The 23929-nt window shown below is 41.0% G+C and overlaps 1 protein-coding gene across 1 annotated transcript in view; it reads right to left on the bottom strand.

The window, feature by feature from the left end:
• Fmn2 (formin 2) overlaps positions 1 to 23929 on the bottom strand; it is a 302083-nt gene that overhangs the window by 186042 nt on the left and 92112 nt on the right. Inside the window, exons 5-6 of the mRNA XM_051147935.1 lie at positions 18152 to 19725; positions 17391 to 17535 (exon numbers count right to left, since the gene is read on the bottom strand). Of these exons, the coding sequence (XP_051003892.1) occupies positions 17391 to 17535; positions 18152 to 19725 (1719 nt within the window). The remainder of the gene's footprint in view (positions 1 to 17390; positions 17536 to 18151; positions 19726 to 23929) is intronic.

The raw sequence follows: 23929 nt of genomic DNA, 5'->3' as shown, positions 1-23929 counted from the left end.
CAACCAGAAGAGCTAGGTGTATAGCTGTGGCCACATTCACCTGAGCACCAGCAAGAAGCTTTAGTAAAACTCCCCACAGACAAAGAAAAAGATGGCTGACTCCTGGCTCCTCGACATCACACGCATCTCTAGAGGATGGGTCTGGAGTGGCTGTAGAGCACAAGATGTGGGACCAGCAGGGAGACACTGACCTTTCAGTAGTAGACAGACAGACTCTTTGAGAAACAGAACAAAATAAAAACACTTGAGGGCCTGGCAAGATAGATCTCAGTAAATCGGAGGTCAAGACGGCCAGGGCTACATAGTGAGATCCTATCTCAGATAAATAAATAAATAAATAAATAAATAAATAAATAAATAATTAATAAATGTATTTACTCACTAAAAAATAAAAATAAATTGCAAGAAGAGAATACATGAGCATGTGCAATCACTGAGGTAACAGGGCAGAGGGGAAAGGGAAAGAGCCTAAAAACTCTCATTATAGCTCTATCTGTGAACAGTCAGGAAAAAATATTAGAAAGTAAAAATACAAACATATACATATACATCATATGAACATCCATCCAAAGTGTTCAGAAAGCAGAATGTAGAGATTCAGGGGAGGAAGGTCCAGGATGGAGGCTACATAAATACCATGGCAGACAGAGGGCAGGATCCAAAACAAGAGAAGAGGCCCGGGAAGCACAGTCCACAGTACCGAGCAGAAGCACAGTCAGAGAAGTGAGTGCTCGTGTGTGCACAGCACGATGCCACTGTGAGACATATGCCATTGAGACAGTTTGGCCTCTTCCAGGGACCCAGTCAGTATGCAGGACCCGGGGCATTTTGCAAAGCGTCTTTATGCTCAGGCAAATGGAATCAAGTGTCCTTGCATTATCCTGGCTCCAGGAACATATAGCCAGTGTCCAGTGCTGGCTTGGAGCTCTGTTCTAGCTATAGAGGAAAGATGCTGAGTCAGAATTTCAGGGGCTAGGGATGTAGCTAAGCTGGTTAACGTGCTTGTCTAGTGTGCTTGGGGCTCTGGATTCAACTCTCAACACCGAAGAGACAGGACATGTTGTCTGTTCTAAACCTGTAATCTCAGCACCTGGCAAGTAGAAGTAAGAGCATCAGAAGTTCAAGGTTCTCCTCAGATACTTAGGGAGTCACAGGCCAGACTACAGAGTGCTGTAGAAACGAGGAGTCACAGGGATGGCTTGTGTGTGTTTGTGCCCACTTAAGTCTCCTCCTGGTGAGTGCCTCCATTACAGAAACTACCAAGAGCTCTGAGCTCCAGGATCACGGAGCAAGCAGCCAATTGCAAGTAATTATGCATAGCAGATTAAGTAGTGGGAAGTTGGACCCTGGCAAGGTAAATCCCACCAGCCCTCAGTCTCTGCCACCCCTTGGTTTTGGACTGGCACATCTGTGTAACCATTTCTCCATCCACAGCCAGACATTCTAAGGTACTGGAGATTTGGGTGAGCTGGTAGAAAGCTTGGAGCCTGCCCCAAGGGGTCCTGACCCGAAGCACAGCAATCAGAGTTGGCTCAGCCCATAAACCCTCTAGCTGCTAGGCAAGTACCTCAAATGAAAGCTAAGGAAGCCAAGAGCACAGACTAGGCTCCCACTGGGGACTGAGCTGAAGAGAGCTGAAAGAAAAGCTAGTACGTACAGACAAAGGTCATTGCTGCTCAGAGGGCTGGAACACTGGCCTCATTAATGCCCTTGTTATCTTCTTGTATTGTGTCTCTTTATTTTGTTTTCACAGGGACTTTTTCCTCCCCCAACAGTAGATTGTTTTACACAGTTTATGGTATTTCAAATCCACCCCAACCATGTTTGTTTTCTGTGGTTCTGGGGGTTAAAAACAGGGCCTCATGTACACTTGGCATGCACCACACCAATGTATAGTCACAGGCCTCTTTTTCTGTCATGGCTTCCTCTTCTGTCTTCTCTTTTCACGTTTAATTTCTTTGTCTTTGCTCATTCTGTTCTAGTTTAGTTTTGATTTTTTTTTTTTTTTTCTTTTCTCCTCACAAAGAGGCCCAAGCAGGGCCCTGGCAGCTTTAAGTCCTCCCTCAGTGTTCCAAGTGCTATGATCGTGAGTACCACACCCCGCTTTTAATATGTAAGTTTTAATCATCACTTCCTACTCCCTTCTCCCTTGCCTCTTTGCTTTTTTGAATTAATCAGCTCTGTTTAATATTGCATTATCTTTCTCATCTTTTAAAATGTTTGTGTTTTGTCTTGTTTTCGTAACATTATTAGCTGAGTCATTGGGTCACTTACCTCTTCCTATCTCCCTTGACTTATTCTCCTCCTTTTCTATGTTTCTTTTCATAAACATATAAAAATATAAGAAAATCTATTATCTTACATAACTTATTATTTGCTATTTTTTAAAATTCCTAACCAGTTTTTTTTTTTAATCAGTGACAAGTTCAATGACTATACTTATCAGATATTTGCTTATAAATATTCAACAAAGTCAGTCAGGAATCAGGTTTTTATGAAGATACCGTTGTTACCATGGCTCATATCCTTTGTTTTGTTTTAAGATTTATTTATTTATTTATTTATTATGTATACTGCGCTCTGCCTGCATGTACACTGTAGACCAGAAGAGGGCATCAGATCACATTGTAGATGGTTATGAACCACCATGTGGTTCCCAGGAACTGAACTCAGGACCTTTGGAAGAGCAGGTGGCACTCTTAACAACTGAGCCATCTCTCCAGCCCCTTGTTTTGTTTTGTAAGATTAGAGACAGAACGCTGGCCTAAGGACCCAAGATGAAAATCCCTCGAAAACTTTTTCGGTGCATAAAATAAAATCGTATTCCTTTTCTTCTCAGGTACTGCTGGTAAATACAATACTGGACCCCCTAAAGCTATGGATACAACATTCCCATGAATACATAATTCCAGAGCAGACAGCAAGAGAAAGACAACACCCCTAAAATGAAGTCATACTAAGGTTTGGGTCCCTGATAGATACACAAATGGAAAAGGCTGACAAAACTGGATGTGAAAGAAGAAATGAATGACTGTTTTGGCAACTTCAACTTCATCCTTTGTCAGTATTTTTTCCTAAACATAGCTCTAATCAATGTGTAGCTTGTATGTGAAGAGAGCCTGGGTAGAAATATTTATGTATAAATTATTACAATATATGAAGCTTCCTCCTTTTTTTCTTGTGTGTGTGTGTGTGTGTGTGTGTGTGTGTGTGTGTGTACACCTGTGTGTGAAGGTCAGAGAAAATCTTAGATATAGTCCCAAGGGAGACATCCATCATTTTATTTTTAAGCAGAGTCTCTCCTCTTACCAAGTGTTGAGGCTGCCTGGCCAGTGAGCCTTAGGGACCTGCCTGTCTGTATGTTCCCAGCTCTGGGTTACAAGAGTGTATTACCATACTCAGCTTTTATACCGGAGCTGTGATCAAATGCAGGGCCACATATTTTCAAGGAAAATGCTTTAACGAGTGAACCATCCCTTAACCTTTCCTCCTCTTCCACTATTTCCCATTTTTGTACAATAAAAAATCTAGTCTAACGCAGAGGTGGGAAAGAAAATAAGTCTGCAGCTCTGGCCTGCTAGCACCACCACTGGGAATATAAAGGACACCATAAGCTTGAGGAGTAGATGACCCTTCCTCTCCTCAGAGGGACAGCAGAAGGCAGAGAAGAGTTCCCTCCTTGGGTTGGATGTGCTCTTGTCACTATAACTTACAGTGAGGACGTGGACAGACATATATTTTACATTCTAGTGACTATATCTTAAGCATCTTTTAAAGCAGGTACCACAGGACCATCGTTGAACACAACAGTCATGGCAAGCTGGACTATGTCTCTTTGTGGTAGGAAAAAAAAATAACCAAAAAGAAAAACAAAACACAAAAAAACAGACATGCAACTCAAACTGGACTTGGGCTTAAAGAGATGCAAACCAGCACGTGCGCAGACAAGGCTGGGGGCACTCACCCTTCCAGAGCCCGCTTCCCTTTCTTCTACAATGCATTTCCCCTTTTCTGGAAGATCTCTACACCCTTGATATCTTCTCCAACTGAAGTTCTGCCCAGTGTGGACCATTTCCTTGGCCCTTCTCCCCCTTTTCTCCTCTTTTCAGGGGTCATCGGGAAGAAGGGAAGAATCATGGCGAGGGGAGGGGGATCAGAGTCACCTGAGGAGGTTGTTAATGCAAAAAAATTGAATAATTGGTTTAATTTCTTCTGTCAGTTTTTCTTCTTCCCTAGACAAACTACCTGATGCCCTGTGCTGAAAGGAACTCTGATTAGAATAGGCAAAAGGAATGAAGTTGGATTAAAAAGGCTGTCGGCCAAAAAATTGAGGAGGGAATCAGCTCACAGCCTGCAGCAACTCTATAGACAGCTCTTTCTCCAGACAGAATGGAAGGTATCTCTGAAACACATAGGCTCTGGCTGCCAGTGGCTATCACCAGTGGTTATAGTGAAGAACTGCTTTCCAAGGAGACCACTGAGGGAACCCATGGTGAGAAGTTCAATGTGCAGTGTCTGATATGTGCCTCTTGCTCCTGTTTCTTTTTATGAGAATATAAAAAGAGGGAGGAAACATTCATTCATGTGGTGGTCTAATTAGTGGTAATAAGAGTTAATCCTACTTAGGGTGAAATGTCTGTCAGGACTTTTGTTCAAATGTCACCTTTGCTCCAAACCTTAGCGTGTGTCCTCAGAGCAATGTTGTTCAAGTGAGTTCTGTGGTGTTTAATTAATAGTTTTGAAAATAATAACAATAATAATCATGATAATCTTAGCAGGAGATGGGATTCCACAAAGGAGACTTAAGGACAGACGGAGGAATGGTTTTTAAATGCTTCAGTTGATGAGCTACCTGATAAAGCTGATGAGTGAATAAAAAGTGTGAGGGGGTCATAAACCACCCACGTACAAGAGGCTACATTTTGAAAACATAATGTTGGTGTAGATAAACATTGGCGAAGAGAAATACATGAGAAAAACAGCAAGAACACAGTAAGATGAGTAGGAAAGATTATGACCACAATGACAGATTCAGTATAATTGTGGGTGGTCTAGTGAAGAAAACTACAGCAGACAATTATAAGAGAGGAATAGTCTGCTGACTAAAACAGAAGAGTGGTTTCTGTGAAACCATATCAACAACCTCAAGAATGGCCAACAAGACAGATCAAGGAAGAAAGCTGGTGTATCCAAAACAAAACAACAAAACAAAACCAGGCTACTTGCTATTTGTAATAAGTCATGTGTCAACTATTCCTTCTAGAATTTTTCATGCAGTATAGGTTTTGTCCTTTGTGAAATGCTAATTATATCTCAATATGAGAAAGCAGCAGAAGCAATAAGATGCTCGGTCAATCTGAAATTTTAAGCTTGGGTAAGGCTGCTACACCCATTCCTCTTAGATATAATGCTCAAGTAAAAGAATCTGTTTGTAACTATATACAAAATAACACTTTATGTAGGCTTGTAACTCTAGTGTAATGATTTCAAACCAGGGAGATGAATGAGCAAACAAAAAAAAAACAGACATGTTAAGATGTGTACTGTAATTACAGAACACTAGCAAGCAGTATTATTTCCCAGAAAAGTATGTGCAACAAGGTTCCAGTGAGCAAACCATGCCATGGAGACATCTGAACTCAGGACGTAACTAGGAAAGTTTTTTTAAAGGGTCTATGTTAGAAGGAAGATAAAGATCAGATTGAGGAGTCACCAGGAGGACTTACTCCAATCCAAATTATTTTCCTGTCCCATAAAAAACTTTTACTCAATCATATAACACCAAAGATTGCCTCACGCATGTGCTTTTTACTCTGCTTTGGTGGGTGGGCACCTGCCAATAAACTGAAGCTTAAATTTGAAAGGCCAATCACTGAGTAACCCGAAGCTGCCTATCATTTACAGCTATTACTTTAATAAGTCCAAGGCCATCAAAAGCCTTGATGATGCTCTGCAGAGTCTCAAGCTCCTATGCCTGGAAATCGCTGTTTTTCTCTCTTAACTCTACATTAGCCAGTCATATAATTCTCTTTCAATTTTTGACACCAGCAGTTGTTTCCTTCCTATTGCACCTTGTCACCAAATACTCTAAATTATCTGAAGCCATCATGCCATTAGACTGTTGTCTTTGTATTCTATAATAGTCATATTTCGAACTAGACCCAAGTTTCATTCACTTTCAATAGAAGAGTAGGAAGGTATATCTCTATTTTTAAAAGCACAGATTTTTTTTTATTTCCTATAAAACAGTATTGTATACTTTCTGGAAGATTTAATATGATATTCAAGGAAACAATTGGGTGGGGGAGTTTTATTGCACTGTGGCTGTGTAAAATTTCCCTGCCTACCTTTTTCATGTGTGACAGACTAAGGAAGCTGGCATTACTTAAATAGGATTTTTTTTTTTTTACTTAAAACAAAACAAAAACAGAACAAGCAGCAACAACAAGACCAGCCATCTGTCTGACATCTCCAGGACACCATGACATGACTTTTCAAACAGGCTACTTTTGGCTTTCTCTGTCAGTTCAAAGAGCAGAGGCTTGCTCAAAACTAACACACCAACGTTTACAGAGACTTCTGCCAATCATGGCCTTTTTTGAAATCTGATAGTATAGCAAACACCAGCTCCAGGTGAATGTGTGACCTGAAACTCTGGCATCCACTGTTGCCTGAGGTACATGCTGGCTCTATTTCTAGCAAAAGAAAAGCAGCAGGAGAAATTCCATTCCAACTATGAGAAGGGGGAAAAGGCCTTGCAATGGGGGTAAGATGACAATGTATAGATAAACCAAGAGAAAAACTGTCTTGATTTTAATAGAGTTAAGATGCTACCAAGAATTATCCACTTATGTTATACAGAAAGCGTAGTAACACCAGATTACACATGGAGAAATATGCCAAGTCTAAGGATGATGGATGAGTGAGTATACATATACTTATATGGATCAATTAGGGGAAATTTTTCCCTCATTTCCATCTAGATACATTAAAAAAAAAAACAATGACATAATGGCTATCTGGGGGAAAACCCGAACATTATACGGGGCCTTGGCTGACTTAAACACTTGGTGTTCTCCTTTTAACTTTATTTACGCAACCTGGGCTTTCAATTGCTGTGAATCTGGGTAGCAAAGCTTACAGGGGAATCACTTAAATTATGATGCTGAAAGTGTGTTATTTTTCAAATGCTTTTTTATTTTAAGATTTATTTATTTTAATTTATGTCTATGTGTGCTCTGTTTTCATGAACAGCAGAAGAGGGAATCAAATTTCATTACAGATGGTTGTGAGCCACCATGTGGTTTCTAAGAGTTGAACTCAGGACCTCTGGGAGGACAGCCAGTGCTCCCAACCGCTGAGCCATCTCTCCAGCCCTTCAAATACTTTCTTACTCTAGTTAAAAATCTGTATTTTAATCCCTGATGAATTGCCAAACCAAGCCTCTTCCTCCTCCTCCACCTCCTCCTTTCTTCTTCTTCTTCTTCTTCTTCTTCTTCTTCTTCTTCTTCTTCTTCTTCTTCTTCTTCTTCTTCTTCTTCTTCTTCTTCTTCTTCTATTTTGAAGGTAAACATGTATAAACAGTACCTTGGTACTATAACTAGAAAGAAGCAGTGAGTCCTAATCATCTAAAAACGTGCAGACAACTGTCACCAACAAAGAAGTGTGTTTTTTTTTCCCTGTCTGTGTGCATAAAAGACAAGAAAAATTGTTTTCCACAAAAGCATCTGACCATTTATCACTGCATATGGCAGGGTGGAAAGGAAAGTGAGGGAATAGAGAGGCAAGGGGGGAAGCAGAGGGAACAGAATGAGAAACTGAGTGAGACAAAAAAGGAAAAAAAAAAAAAAGAGAGTGGAGAGGAGATGGGGGAGGGAACAAGTAAGAAGGAGGGAGAGGAAGACGATAGTCAGGACACGCAAATTAGTTAAGAGTTGCCAGAATCAGAATTTTAAATAATCCATTAAATTTAGGTTCGATAGTGTAAATGAATGACTTTCTGTTTATTCAATTTGCATAAGCTCCACGGGTTGAAGAGGCAGAAGTTGGTGAACAATACTCATAAGGAGGCTGTTGGAATCTTCAGGGATACATAAACAGTGAGGAGCAGCTATTCTCTGGGGGATGGGGGGGGTGCACTGCAAGGCACTCCATTTCAGTAGGAAACATAGAAAAGGAGACAGAGGAAAATGAGAGAGGGGGATGAAAGAGGGAAAAGGAAGAAAAGAAGATAGTCAAGCTTTAGAATGTAGAGCAGAGTTGGGGAGTCTGCTTCCAGCATAAGAATGGGTGTAACTTCAGCAAGCACGGAACCAAGCCTTAAGACAAAGAGCAGCAGACGATGCACACCTCTTTATCGGCGTTAAAGAAGCTGGAGATCAGACAGAGTGATTGTACAAGAGCTAGAGAGCAAGGCGCGGCACAGCCAATGAGGAGCAACAGCTTCCAGCAAGTGTCTATGTGTGTGTGGCGGGGCCATAAAACAAATAACAGACACACAGGGGGTACAATACTGGGCCCACCTCCGACACAGATATGCAACTATGCATGCATGGATCCTGGGATCCATAGACAATATAATTCCCTGGAACACCCTCACCACCACCACCTTCTTTTGGATGCTGGATCCGATCAGTGGCATAAAGTCATTCTGGAAAAATTTCCTTGAGACAGGAGCCAGTTGGGTGGCTCTGGAGACAAGAATTCCATCATGCACTGTGCTCTGAGAACCCAGGAAAGTTTCCAGTGAGAGCAGGCCTGAGGAATCGGTCCAGTTCAGTGGTCCTCAACTTGGAGTTCTCTACCCGTTTAGGGGTTAAAAGGTCCTTGTACCAGAGTCGCATATCAGATACCCTGCATTACATTAGGATACACAGCAGTAGCAAAATCACAGTTATGAAGTATCAATGAAAATAATTTTATTGTCAGGGTCACCACAACATGAGGAACTGCACTATGTTTGCAGCATCAGGAAAGCTGAGACCTGCTGCTCTAGTGAGAGCAGAAAAACCAAGTCAGAACCGTGGAGAGCTCCAAGTAGGGGCACTCTGGCCTGAGCTATATGCCAGGATGAGCCTTACTTCTTCCTCCTGAAGCCCAAGCATGGATGCTAACTCTCAGGGCAGGCATGAGCAGAGGGAAGGGAGTGAATCTTCTTGGGGCAGATGTGTGGGAGCAAGGCAGCCCACCCACCACAGACCCAGAATACAAAGGAGCCAGCGTTGAGTGCTACAGCACAAAAGATCATCAGTAGCTTTGCCCAATCTTTAGAGACGCAAAGAAGGCTTACAACCCTTTCCTCTCAAACTGTTTGAGATTGTAAAAGACTAGAATAGCCCACCCACCTGTGTCCGGGTAGTCCTCTTTAACTCAGCCGTCACCCACATAGAATACATAACAGTAGGAAGGGTTGGGAAGAACGGTTTTAGTGTGAGAAGGAGACAGAGCAACAGGGGCCGAGTAAGGAAGAAAAGGGAAATGAGGAAGGGGAGAGCCAGGAGGAGAGAGAGCAGAGACACTAAAATAAGGAGGTATAATGAAATTTATACACATGTACAAAGCTGCGGAGAAGTATTGATTGCTTTTTCTTTTTCAGACAGTGTTTCTCTGTGTAGTCTTGGCTGACCTGGACTCTCTTTGTAGACCAGGCTGGCCTTGAACTCACAGAGATCTGCCTGCCTGTGCCCCTCTAAGTGTTGGGATTACAGGTGTGTGCCTCCGCACTCAGCTGTCAGGAACTTTCTAGACAGACAAAAACTGACAACAGTAGAAGGCTTCTAAAAACGCACTGACCAAAATTTAATGAAAAATCAAATGCACGATGGATCTGATGTGTTGGTAGCAGGCGGTGTGTGCCCATGTTGAATCAGATGACATCACTGTCACCGAAGTTCTGAGCACATGCTCTGTGCTCCTCATGCCTTTGTAACATGCAGTTTGGATGATGCTGTTTCAGCGCACATGAGACTGTCTTATTTTTACTAAGCATACACAGTTCTTTCCTCATATACAAATGATGACATTCTACCATGCAACCCAAGAACCCCTTTTTATTTTCTACCACCAACAAACACACGAAGCATGATTTCAGGGTAGCATGACTCCTCCAAAAGTAAACAACCACACACAGTAAGAGATCTAGTAAGAATGGCATACATGAAATCACAAAGAATTCAAAAGGATCGTAATGTCCAGTGAAATCAGAGGACATGAACAATCTGGATTAATTCAAAGAAAACAAAAACAAACTATTTCATAAGAAAGAAAACAAAATGGAATACGAAAGATTAATTCAATACATAGGAATAGTATAAACACCAAATCAAATATTGAAAATAAAAAACTCAAGCGACAACAACAAAACCCCCAAAACTAGTGGTAAACCTCATCAATTTAGTAGACCAAGTAGAAGACAGACTGGCAGAGCTTGAAGATAGGTGGGTGAACTGAAGAACTCAAACATTGAGTATTGTAAAGAATCTAAACACACAAGTAAGAGCTTTAAAGTTGTATCTTTAAATACCCTTTTTTTTTTTTTTTTTTTTTTTAGCCTATGTCAAATGGATTAGTTTGTAAAATCTGGCCATTTTTACCAGTGTCTCTTCCGACAGGCAAAAGGTGGGAACTATGAAAACTGTAATTAAATGAGTCAATGAAGAAATGAGATCCTCACTTGTCTGCAATTATTCACAGTCCTGCTGCTGTGCATGGTAAAGAAAGGCACAGCCTGCCATTGTTACCACGGCTCCAACACGAACTCCAGGTCCAATTTCTTGAAAGTTAGTTCCCATACTTATGTCTAAGAAGACAATCTAACATGACAGAAGTGAGCAGGAAGCAGGTGAAAGTGAGCTATATTCACCTCCCTGGACGTTTCATGCAATGAGCAGGAAGCAGGTAAGAGCAACCTATACCCACCTCCCTGTATGTTTCATACAGCAGCAAACAGAAGGGACCGGTGCTGACTTATTTACTGTGCTTTTAAACAAGCTTCAAGGAAATCTTCACTCATTGTCTTATTCACAAAAGCCATTCCTTAATCCTCTCTGCCTGTCTAAACTAAATAAATTCTTCACAGCCCACTCCAGGTTGCATCTCACCCATACAGCTTTTATCCCTGCTAGATACACACTCTGGTCAACTCCTGACCACCCACAGTGCTTACCAGCTACAGTATACACCATACAACATGAAGAAGGACTCAAGTTTAAGGACTTAAACTACTTAGTAACTGTCTTTCAAAACCTCTGTGCCCTCTCTAGCATTTGGAGGGTTTTAACTGTATCAAACTTTTTGGTTTTTGTTTTCGTTTTCTTGTTTTGTTCTGTTTCTAAAGACAGGGTTTCTCTGTCACACAGAGCTCTGGCTGTCCTGAACTCTTAGTAGACCAGGCTTGCCTCAAACTCACAGAAATCTGCTGACCTCTGCCTCCCGAGTGCTGCGATTAATGACAGTGTCTCTTGTAGCTCAAGCTGACTTCAAAGTTGCTATATAGCTAAAGATATCTTGAACTCCAGTTCCCACTGCATCTATCTCCAAGTGCTAGGACCACAGAGGGGAGCCACCACATCCAACCCTCTGCTATACTTCCTGATAAAACTGAGAGACTCTGCTGCCTTCAGGTCAAAAGAGAAACAGAAGCAATTGTGAAAGCTGTCCTTGCCACTGTTAACATCAGGGTTCATCCATGCAACTCAGGACTCATCCTACCTGGGAGTTTACTGGGTCTCTCTGCAATAGTCACTCTACTCTAAACTGGTGGTGAAAAAAGAAACTTCTTACCACCTGCCCCAAAAGCCTAGCACAGATGCTCTATTCTATACTCTCTTTTAATCTTTATGGGTGCTCCATGAGAATAAACAGAGTATATTAGCCATTAAAATTCAATGTCCTTTTTTTTTTTTTTTACCACAATAGTAATATCATACACAGTATTGTGGTTATAAATCCAAAAGAATTACCCTTGCACATGATTAAAGGTTATACAAGTAAGGTGCATTTTATCAAATGTAATTTACCCTACATAAAACATAGCAAGGTTAAAGATCATTAGCTAATTGTGCTTTCATTTTTATTATACTGCTGATTTTTCATTTTAGGCATTTACTTAGAAGTATATAAACATTTTTAGGCCAAAAGAAAACAAAAACTAGAGGTTATTATTGTTTAATTCATTGAATTGATTGGGTATGCTGTACACATAGCTATAGGAACAGCATATTCAAAAAATAATAAATCTTTCAACATCTAAAACAAATCCAGATTCCACAAAACCTATGTTTGTCTAATTATAGCTCTGTATTTTGATGTGGCTTCCCATGTAAAGACACTCTAAGGCCTGCAGCTGGAATGGATTATACTAAAAACAGATGTTCAAAGTTATAAAGTACCACAGGCTGGAGAAATGGATCAGCAGCTAAAACTGCCTGCTGCTTTTGCAAAGGACCTGAGATCAGTGCTCAGTACCCTTTTTGGGTCACTCAGAATTGCTTCAAGGGATCTGACACTCTCTTCTGGCCTCTGTGGAATCTACACACACACACACACACCACACACACACACACATACACACAAGACATACATATCTATGCCTTGTGATTAGAGATAGAGATAGATATAGTTATATAGATACAGATATGCGCACGCATACACATAAATAAAGATAAATCTTAAAAGTCACAAAATACCAAGTGTTTATTATGGGTTCCTAAATCTAAATAGTCATATTAAAAGATACTTGGTGTTTTCAAACAATTTTAGGTTTTCCATTTAGAAGCTGAATGTACCTAAAGCACCAGTCTGCTAATACTCAGATTATCAATGAACATTCCCCCTTAAGGTAACATATCAACACCAATTTCAATGAAACATGATTTGTATCTAACAAATGGATGCTTACAGTAAAAAAATAAAACTGAAATAGAAACACAAAAATGAACTAGATGCCCTTTTATACTTTTTATAGTAGCATTAGTGTCCGACAGTTTGGAAATGGAACACACACATCTGTCAAATTCCTCAGCACAGCAGAAAGCAGTATTTTAAAGGCAATTGCCATTTTGGGCAGCAGCACCCAGAGGTTCTGGGTAAGGTACTCCCACACAGGGTCAGTGGAATTAGGTTCTTCCTTTGCCCATTGTAGCTACTAGTGTTTCTAACATGAAATTTTTGGAGTTTAGGCGGTAATGTTCACTGGCAAGATGGAACAGAACGTCAACTATCTCACCCCTTAGCACAAGTTACACAATGTGAATTTCAGTAATTTCCTTTACTGATTCCCCTTATCCTAACCAGTAGATTTTTCTGTTTTTCTAACCACATTTCCAAAGGGTGAAATATATATCATATATATCATATGATATTTATATATGCTACAAAGGATATATTTAGCCATTATAAACTATTTATCTCTTAACTCTTAAGAAGAACATTTCAATCTGAGAAAGAAAAGAAATCAATGATAAGGTTTATCAGAACCTCCTAAACATGATTTGACACTTCCTGCTCAAGGCATACTGTAGAGGTTTTTATGTGTTGAAAGATACACACACACACACACACACACACACACACACACACACACACACACAAAACCGATCACCTAGCCACTGGTGAAGTTACTGTAATGGCTGTCTGCCTCTATTCACTAGTTAAATGCCACCAGTTGTCTTCTTTTGTATTGCTTATGGTCGTTTATGTGCATAAAGCACCTGTCAGCCAGATACATTCTTATTTCACTGAGAAAATGGCATACTGCATGGCATCATAGACTATGAAGGTGTCAAAAATCTTTTAGAATTTGAAAAAGCTTCTTCCAAAGACATACAATTATGCACACCTAATTAGAGTTCATTAACTATTTAACATACATAAGAATAAATACAAACGCATTTTTAAATTCATCTTTGAGACTCCATAGGTATTCAAGGAAGATAGTTCATATCCACGTTTATCATTTAATTAAGAGGAACAAAGACTGGAGAAAAAAAATGCCTGGCGATTGAACTGTGTCCTTAGTAAGCCCGGAACATCATGAAATCCTTCTAATGTAGCACGTCTGTGTACCATAAGCCAATGTCTATCTATCTCATAAGTGTGTGTGTGTGGCGGGGGGGGTAGGGGGGGTAATAAAGGAGATAATGGAAGAGAAGTACTGAGAGCAGTTTAGATACATGGCAATTTGCCGGCCCAAGGTAAATTGAAGTTTTGTGTGAGCACTGCTGGCGAGCAGCTATTTCATATGCTTCCCAAAAATAGACATATTTATTTCCTCCCGATTTCACTGGACATACAATTGACTGGAAGCTTCTGTTTTGATGCAGTTTTTAGTTACCCAAAGCTTTCTGAATTAATTTCTTTCATTTTACTAATCCTAAACTCTAAATTTAATCTTTATTTAATGATAAAAGATGCTGAGGTGGCTTTGTGTCACTGTTTATATGATAGCATCAATCAGCGCAGGCGCAGAAAGGAAGAGAATAGGCCAAATGTTAAAACTGGGTCAGGGTCTGAGATGAGCAAACATGGGCACCAGCTGGGTTGTTATTTAATACTCTTGCTTCTAGTTCTCAAGAGATAAAGTTGTTATTACTTTGGGTTAGATTAATACACAATTTTGATGTCATGTTACACTCATTTACTTGTCCTGTCAGGCTGTCATCTGATCAAATCTCTCCCCTTCGCAGTGAGCTTCCTGAGGCACAGTATTTCAAAATAAAGATCAGTAAAGATCCGAGTCAGAATAGAGATAATACGTGTTTTATGAGTGAAATACAAAATGTTGTATGTCCAGGATTTTTCTGGGATTTGTGTTGTTGTTGTTGTTGTTGTTGTTGTTGTTTGTTTGTTTCGGGGGGTGAGGGGAGAAAAGAAGATTTAAATATACAACGTAAGAATCACTACATGTCTGTCTATCTGGAGCATTACTCTCTTTCTCAATATTCCAAAAGGCAGTGCGCTTAGCATTTGAACCTTCTGACATCACACTGGGAATGTCCTCACCATGGCAGTGAAAACATTCTTAAGCACCAGTGCTTTCATAATCTTCCTTGCAAGAAGACAGATCACAGAAAAATCATTTTTGTGATTTTTAAATATTTATCAAAAAGCCTAACTTCCATTTTCCATTGTATATACTAAGAATTTCTTGAAATACCTCCATAAACAAAACCCTTGGCATTAACAGCCATCCATTTTACTGGGAATAAATCATGAGATAACAAAATATGTACACATGCCACTAGCACACATTTCCCAAACAAGTGGATGCCCATGCGCACATCCCGAGAATATTACCGAAACAAAAGTCAAAATTTCTCAACGGGATAGAATAAAGACATTTTCCTCCAAATGCGTTCAAGTTAAATAAAATTAGGCTTGACTTCCTTAGACTATATCGCTTTGTAGCAGATTCTCCAACACGGAGCAGAGAGACTGACTTGAACTCAGTCCCGATCACACTGCAAAGCTTATCAGGAGTCAGGACTGGATGACACTTTCAGGAGGCTTGTTGAAACTCAAGGCCAGCAGTAATGTCACTATCAGTGAGTGTGAGTTAGGACACTTGGAAAGTTTCCTACCTAGCATTTACAAAATATCTCGGTAACAGAATGAGGTAATTTTGCTGGAGGGGTACTCAACACAGATGTAATGTATATATGCAAAGAGGACGCCTCATGCCAGCAACTTTGATTTGAAGTCTTAGTGAGACATAAAGCACATATCAGCAAGCCAGAAACTAGTATGTATGTATGTATGCATGTATGTATGTATGTATGTATGTATGTATGTATGTATATAAAGCAGAAGTCCTACAATGCTGCACAACACATGAGCCACCTTTCTTATTTGAGTTTCTTTAATGAAATTTCTGATATTGGCAGATGCAAAAGGATTGGTTTGTCTAGCTGAGAGGCCACTCCCTAGAGAAGAGCCTCTAGTCAAGTGCCTGTTTGGCTGCCCAGGTCTTCTTCGTGTTCTGCAAGAACCACTTTCCATCTCTGGCATGGTCCACGAGAACAGTAAGATGGCTCATTCTCAGAGTCCTCTATACAGACATTTCAGTGAGGAGTCTTTACAAAAACATATCGCTCTTAAAGCATATGTGGACCCTTCCATTGCCTTAGTAGAGCCATCTTGAACGGATTACTCTGACAAATGCCTTTCTGGGTCTTAGTCTCTCTTAGGAATAGTCAGGGATATTCATAAGCCTTTCTCCCTCAATCAGCTGATCTGGTAATTTAATAAATACTTTTGATATTCAGTAAACATGAGGGTAGTGTCTTGCTTACTAGAACTGACCTTAAGCTACGGGAAGCTTTTAGAATGCAATAAAAAAAAAGCCTCAAAAATTTCTGTAAAGGTTCAACATATTGTCTAGGTTTATATCCTCACAAAAACGCCTGAGGTTAGCCAGTCCACCCTGCCGGCTATGGATTCCAGGAGTCTTGCTGTCCCATTCTAATCCACCATTGCCTGATGGACTTGCCAGTGTACAATGTAGAGGTGTTGTCTGCTGGGAAATAGCAACAGAAGCAATGCAGTGCCATGTGCCTTGTTGCAACTTCCAGGTCAGATGCACAACACCTAGGAATTGACCCATTGGCTGTCACTAATTTTGGAGCTAAGACAGAAAGATACTGGAACACGGCCTTGCTTCTTCCCTCTAAGACAGATCTCCATACTCTTGCTTCCCAACCCACAGCAAAGTTATCAATTGCAGATAGTCCCTCATTCTGTGGTGAAGGATAGGCACTATTATCAGTTTCTAATATCGACAGCTCACAACTGTGGAGACTTGCCATACCCTGATGAATGGCATGCTGGAGACTACATTTAGAGTGTTATTTCATGGCCAAAGCCAGTGTGTCTACCCACTCAAGATGTGCAGAAATGTGTTTCTTCAGGCACCCTGTTCTTTCTTTTTCTGATTCATGTCATAGGTTAGATCAAAGGATCTATCATGAAATAAAAATGCTAAAAGGGGTCAAGATTTTCTTCCATATTTCAAGTGCTGTATAAATGTGTAGCTGGGTTTCAACAGCATCCACTTAAGCTATAATGCAAGAGATTATTCCTTACTTGTCTCTTTCCATGCATAGTAACCTTCAGATGAACTTAAATAGAAAAGAACAACAAAGGAGAAGCAATGGTGGAGGTTCTAGAAATATCTGCTAATGAATAAAATAACCAGGACAGTCTCCCTGGACAGTTTTACCTGTTCTTCCTGGGTAAATCTTACTGAACAACACATTCTAAAATCCCATCCCTTCCTTGCTATTTGTAGAAAGTCCAAGGAGACACACCTAGCCATGAACCATTTCAAGACCTGTCTTGAATGGTTCAAACCCTCTTGGAAGGCCCCTATAACCAGAATACACAGAAATACTCACTTGTTTAGCCTTTGTCTTTGAAATTGTGTCAGAAATGGGTTTCTTTCTTTCCTTTACAGCAGTTTTAGAAAATAATTCTTCAAATTCATGACAATCTATGGATGGCTCTTCAATCTTTTCCCAAATAAGTGAAGGGCTGGAGTCTCTAAAATTAATCAAAAGAACAATAAAGAGCTATCGAGAGCCCTGCATCATGATGAGCAAAAGCAAAGAGGACAAGGAAAAGGGGGGGGGGGGGAGGGGAAACTGAAAGAAAGATAAGAAAGAAAGAAAGAAAGAATGTTTAATGCATATGGATTCAATCTACATTTTTAAGTTTGGATAGAAATAGAGATTTAATTAGCAAAAATAAAAAATGTAAACTAATTATGCAACAAATATGCCTGCTTCTCTGCCCTAACTGCATTTACAGATAAGCCTTGCTTTCAGTGGTTTGAGTATATGGAACAGTGAAGTCCTCTAACTACAGGCAGAAGCACGTATACTATGAAAAATAGACACCTTTGTCCTAAGAAAATTATTCTCCCTCAAATAACACTATAAATGGATGTAATGTACATCTCAAGACAGAGATGCATATATGCATTTCTTCAACCTTTAATAGTGCAGAAATAAAATCTGCAATGTTAAATAAACTACTTCAGGAAATGTTGATGTCAAAATCTTAGTAAGCTTTATAGTTGTACTTAAAACACATTAAATTATACTTCTCCCACCAAGTTCTACAGTAGGAACAAACTGAAGGCTTGTTTCCGGGTTACCTTTTACTATGGAGTTGAATTCTTGTCCAATAGAGAGGCTTCATTGGTCGGCAAGGCTCGATTGGCTGCTTCCTAGGCCCCCTGTCCTGATTCATCCCTAATCCAAACAAGCCAGTTGGCAATGGAGGAAAAAGAAATCCACACACTTGAGGGGCTGCTGGTAAAGTGCTACTCCCAGCTTGTGAGGAGAGTGAAGGACCTGAGCCAGGCAAGAGTGGGGGCGGAGGGACTCCTGCCCCAAGGGGAGGTGGGGCTGGAGGTGGAACCCCCATACCTGGGAGAGGAGGAGGAGGAGGTGGAGGAATAGAAACTCCAGGTAGAGGTGGAGGAGGGGGTATGCCCACTCCAGGTAAAGGAGGGGGAGGAGGTATTTCCACTCCAGGAAGTGGAGGGGGAGGGGGTATTCCCACTCCAGGGAGAGGAGGGGGAGGGGGTATTCCCACTCCAGGGAGAGGAGGGGGAGGGGGTATTCCCACTCCAGGGAGAGGAGGGGGAGGGGGTATTCCTACTCCAGGTAGAGGTGGAGGAGGGGGTATTCCCACTCCAGGGAGGGGAGGGGGAGGGGGTATTCCCACTCCAGGGAGGGGAGGGGGAGGAGGTATTCCCACTCCAGGGAGAGGAGGGGGAGGGGGTATTCCTACTCCAGGAAGGGGAGGGGGAGGGGGTATTCCCATTCCAGGGAGAGGAGGAGGAGGGGGTATTCCCACTCCAGGGAGGGGAGGGAGAGGAGGTATTCCCATTCCAGGGAGGGGAGGTGGGGGAGGAGGAGGAGGCATTACTAGTGCAGGGAGAGAAGGAGGTGGGGGAGGGGCTGGCAGCATTTCTGTTCCCTGTAGACTGGTAGCTTGTGGGACTGTTGAACTGGGCACAGCAGGCACTGTTAAGTCAGAGGGACAGGGAGGTGGGGGAATTGCTATGCCCAGGCCAGGCATGAAGCTGGAGGACTCTGTACAAGGCAGAGGTGGTGCGGGTGGGATATTACAACTGTTCCCAAAGGAGGAGTAAACAGAAGGTTCATGGCTGGTTTCCAACTCAGTATGCATGGACGGGTGGGAGGGCTGTCCCTGACCATCAGACCCGAGGAGGGGCGGAGGTGGTGGTGGTTGTGATGTGCTCTGCAGGGTTGGTTGGGCATCAAGCTGTACTGATATCCTCCTGGGAGATACAATCAGAGAAATCTCTGAACAGAATTTTGTCTGAGGTCCAGAGGGTGAGGTTAGAACCGCTGACTCTCCACCTTCAGCTGCAGGGGGCCCTGGGGGACCCTCAGGTGATGTCTTTAGAGGGGCCAGTGTCAGGATCCTATCCTCTTCTGTTGGGGAAGTTTGTATTGATTTTGCCTCAAGAGTCTTTGGAGGCTGTGCGACTTTGCCATGCAATCTGAGAGCCTCCAGACTGACTTCTTCAGAGGCTGGCAATCCATTCTCAAGTCCTGGAAGGCTTCGGGGTCCCTCCAAATCCAGGGTTGGATATTGCTTTTCCAGTTCAGCTATTTTTGTCCTCAGATCCTCAATGGTCTGCTCTAGTTGTTGAATTACAGTTGCCTGTCCTTCAGACTTCAATTCAAAAACATCCTGAGAGACAAGGACAGGCACAATTAGCAAGACAGTAGAAAAATCCAAATATGTAAAGAACAATGGGAAATTAAACAAAGTCATACTTGCACATCCTCCAGAAAGATCCTACCACAGAAAGATCCTACCACGGAAAGATTCCACTGAAATGTCTGTGTGAACTCTCTTTTCCACCCTTGGATTTTAAAGGATCCCTCTTGGATCCTAAGATCCTTGTTTGTCTCACCTTTATACAATGCCATCAAGGATGGGCAACTGGGATGGTTAGTTTTAAACGTCAACTTGTCACCACCTAGAATCACTAGGGAAGAGAGAGTTAAAAGGGAATTATCAGCCAGGCATGGTGGCGCACACCTTTAGTCCCAGCACTCAGGGAGGCAGAGGCAGGTGGATCTCTGAGTTAGAGGCCAGCCTGGTCTACAAAGCGAGTCTAGTCTAGGACAGCCAAGGCTATCTAAATCACATTAGCCTATGGGCATGTCTATGAGTGGTTATCTTGTCTTGGTTACTTTCACTGAGGTGGGATGGCAGTGCCCACACTGAGTGGACCTTGAACTGTAGATAAGTGAAGAAAAGCTAGCCCAGGAGAAGAGAGCAGGCAGCAAGCAAGCACCCATTCATTTCTCTCTGCTCTTGACTGTGGATGCATCCTGACTAGCTGCTTTGAGTTTCTGCCTTGACATCCCCTTAATGATAGACTGTAACCAGTACTATAGGACACATGCATTCTTTTCTCTAATGCCTTGCTTCTGGTCAGAGTGTTTTTATCACACTAACAGAACTAAATCTAGTTCCCGAGAATGGGAAAGAACATTCCACAAGACAAATGTTTACCTTCCTGACTATGAACTGATGCTATAAGGACATTTCCTCGAGACTTTTGAAGTTAATTCTAAATTTTAAAGGCAATCACTAGCTTTTAAAATTGTTTAGGATCTCCAATAAGAACATGTAAAGCATTATTGATGCACATGATACATTATAAATGTATGTCATAATTCTGTTATCATATTTACTACAATTTTGATATTTTACTCAAAGCTCTCAAAGTATTCACTGACAGTGCTCTAGAAGTTACAAAAATAGACATTTTAAGTGAGTAACATTTTGAGGGCTCCATATGATTTATATAAACTTAGGCACACACACAAACCCTTACATTATAGTTTTCAGCAAATTCACACAAAACACCAAAATATTAATATTTGCAAATGATCCAGGCACAATAGCAAACACCTATAATCCCAGCACTCAGGGAAGCAGAGGCAGGGTGATCTCTACATATTCCAGGCCAGCCTGGTGTACAGAGAGAATCTAGGACAGCCAAGGCTACACAGAGAAACTCTGTCTCAAAAAAAAAATACACACACACACACACACACACACACACACACACACACACACACACACACACACACACACACACACACATATATATATATATATATATATATATATATATATATATATATATATATGCGTGCAAATGTGGTCTTTTCTAAGTAGTCCACAGCAAAAACCATCTCTATTTATAGACTATTTTATTTCCCATTTGACCATTATACCAATTTCCATGCTGTAATTATGATGTTACCAAACATACGTAACCAAAATGTAAAACTCTAACACTGAAACTCATCTCAGCAAGACTTAAGGCACCCAGCTTTTTCTTGTGACAGTGGATTACTCAAATGTGTAGTATCCTCATTTTCCCGGCTCCTAAATATTAACCAGTATTTCTCAAGTTATCTTGGTATATAACTAGAGTTCTTATTTTTTTTTCCACTAATGATTATAAAAAGGTTCCTGGAGGAACCAGTGAGATGGCTCAGCAAGTCTAAGAACCTGAGTTTGACCCCAGAACCTACATGTTAGAAGGAGGGCACCTACTCCTGACGGTTGTCCTCTGCCCTCCATAACATGCCATGACATGCATGCGCCCACACACACAAAATAAACAAATAAATGAATAAGTGAAAATGTAATCTGATTGATGAATGAAATGCAGGAAATAAACCACAGAAGAGATTTCCCAAACCCAATTCTTAAATCGTATTAACTAAGCTAATTCATTTTCATCACCAACTTAGACATAGTAAAACTAGCATAAAATTACAGGACATATGGAAAAATAAGTGAATGAAGGCCGTGATTGTGTTACAATGGTCTCACACTGCCGCGGCTATTAAGAGTCCTCCCAACAAATATTTATGGCTCCACATTCACAGGCCACGTGCTCAAACACACATCCAGAGCTGGTGACAGTAGGACTTATCATAGCAGCAACAGGGGAGATTTGGAGGTTTTAAAATTCCAAATTATATATTCAGCCAGCAAAAGATTTTTAAAAAGTCAAATTGCACAAGATAGCTGGTACCAGACAAATACTTTTCTTCTTCTTCTTCTTCTTCTTCTTCTTCTTCTTCTTCTTCTTCTTCTTCTTCTTCTTCTTCTTCTTCTTCTTCTTCTTCTTTCTTCTTCTTCTTCTTCTTCTTCTTCTTCTTCTTCTTCTTCTTCTTCTTCTTGTTTTTCTGTTTTTCGAGACAGGGTTTCTCTGTGTTGCCTTGGCTGTCCTAGACTCGATTTGTAGACCAGGCTGGCCTCGAACTCACAGTGATCCTCCTGCCTCTGCCTCCCAAGTGCTGGGATTAAAGGCGTGCACCACCACGCTAGACAAAGACTTCTTTATGGGTTCACCTGATACGACCGCAGCCATCTTGAGTCATAACATCCTGATTATTCATAAATAACTCTTATCAGCCTTGCCTCATAGTTTCCCACCACACCATAAAAGACAAGAACGTTGAGCCAGGCATAGCAGCACACACCTTTAATCCCGGCACGTGGGAGGCAAAGGCACGCGCGTCTCTGAGTTCAAGGCCAGCCTGGTCTATACAGTGAGTCCAGAACAGCCATGGCTACACAGAAAAGCCCTGTCTCGAGGGGGGAAAGGCACGAATATTGGAGAGCTGTGTGGATCTTCATGGCTGGGACATCCTTGATATTGGTGTGAAATAAAGCCAGTGAGCTATGAATTGGATAAAGCCGCATTTGACTTAACCAATATATACAGTTTTACTTCTTCCTGTTGCCGAGGACCATCGTTCTGTGCCAGGTATCTAATAAATTGTGATTCTCAATCTGTCTTCCTCCTTCAGTGCCACAGCATCCCAGAGCCAGTTCTCATACATTGGGACTAGACTGATTAGAACCATCTCTTGAATGGAATCCACTCTAGACAATGTTGCAACTACTGGCTCATCCAACCAAATGCTGCCTTCTTCTGTTTATAGAAATGGGAAGAAAATCACTTTCACGGATTCCCTTGCAGCTAGGTCTAACCTATTAGATGAGACCTCTAGAGAGATTTAGAGTAGCAAATGGTAAGAGCCATGCTAAGAATGACAGAGAGGATTTGAAAACTTGAACAGGATTACAATTTGCACCCTATAATTTGTGACTGTCACCTCAAAGGCTTCAGATTTCTAGGCAGATTAAGACTCAAAAGCTGAATTTTTGAGTTTAGAGAAGTATCAGTCAAACTTTCCAACTGATCCATTAAGCCATTTCAGTAAGAAGCAATCTCGTGTGTTCAGCGCATTCAAAAACAAAGCCTAATTGGTAGAAAATATACCAATATTTCATATTAACCTGTGTGAGGAGGAAGTATTCTTTTTTTTTTTCCACCAAAAGAACAAAATATAAAAGCTAAACGACCATATCAATTACTTATTTGGGGCTGAGGCTCAGACTCAGTGGTAGATTATTTCTCAAACACGTATAAAGCCTTAGATGTGAACCATATAATGAAGGAAAGAAGAAAAGAAAAAAAAAGTGCCCAACAAGTTTTATCATAGAGAGGGCTATATAAATTTTATAATTAAAATTAATTTTTTTAGCAAAAACCTTTGGACAGATACATGATCATACGATACATGATTCAAATGTTCTGGCTTCACTTTTCATGATGCTAAGAAATACTACAGCTTCTGACAGGTCAGCAATTTCCCCTCACATTACAGTTATATTGTGTGACTTAAAATATCATGAAATCATTGATGAATGAAGCCTGCCAAGTGTTATAGCTATATTAAGTACAGCTTAGAGCACAGGAGATTGTAAGTGGTGCTTTGTGAGAAAGGGGAAGGACTTAAGGCTGAGACAAATACTATGAGAATTGTATTTACTCACTTACTTTGTTTAT

The sequence above is a fragment of the Acomys russatus genome, chromosome 6, assembly GCF_903995435.1.
Source record: "Acomys russatus chromosome 6, mAcoRus1.1, whole genome shotgun sequence".
Taxonomy (NCBI): domain Eukaryota; kingdom Metazoa; phylum Chordata; class Mammalia; order Rodentia; family Muridae; genus Acomys; species Acomys russatus.
This window is presented reverse-complemented; position numbering and strand designations above follow the sequence as displayed.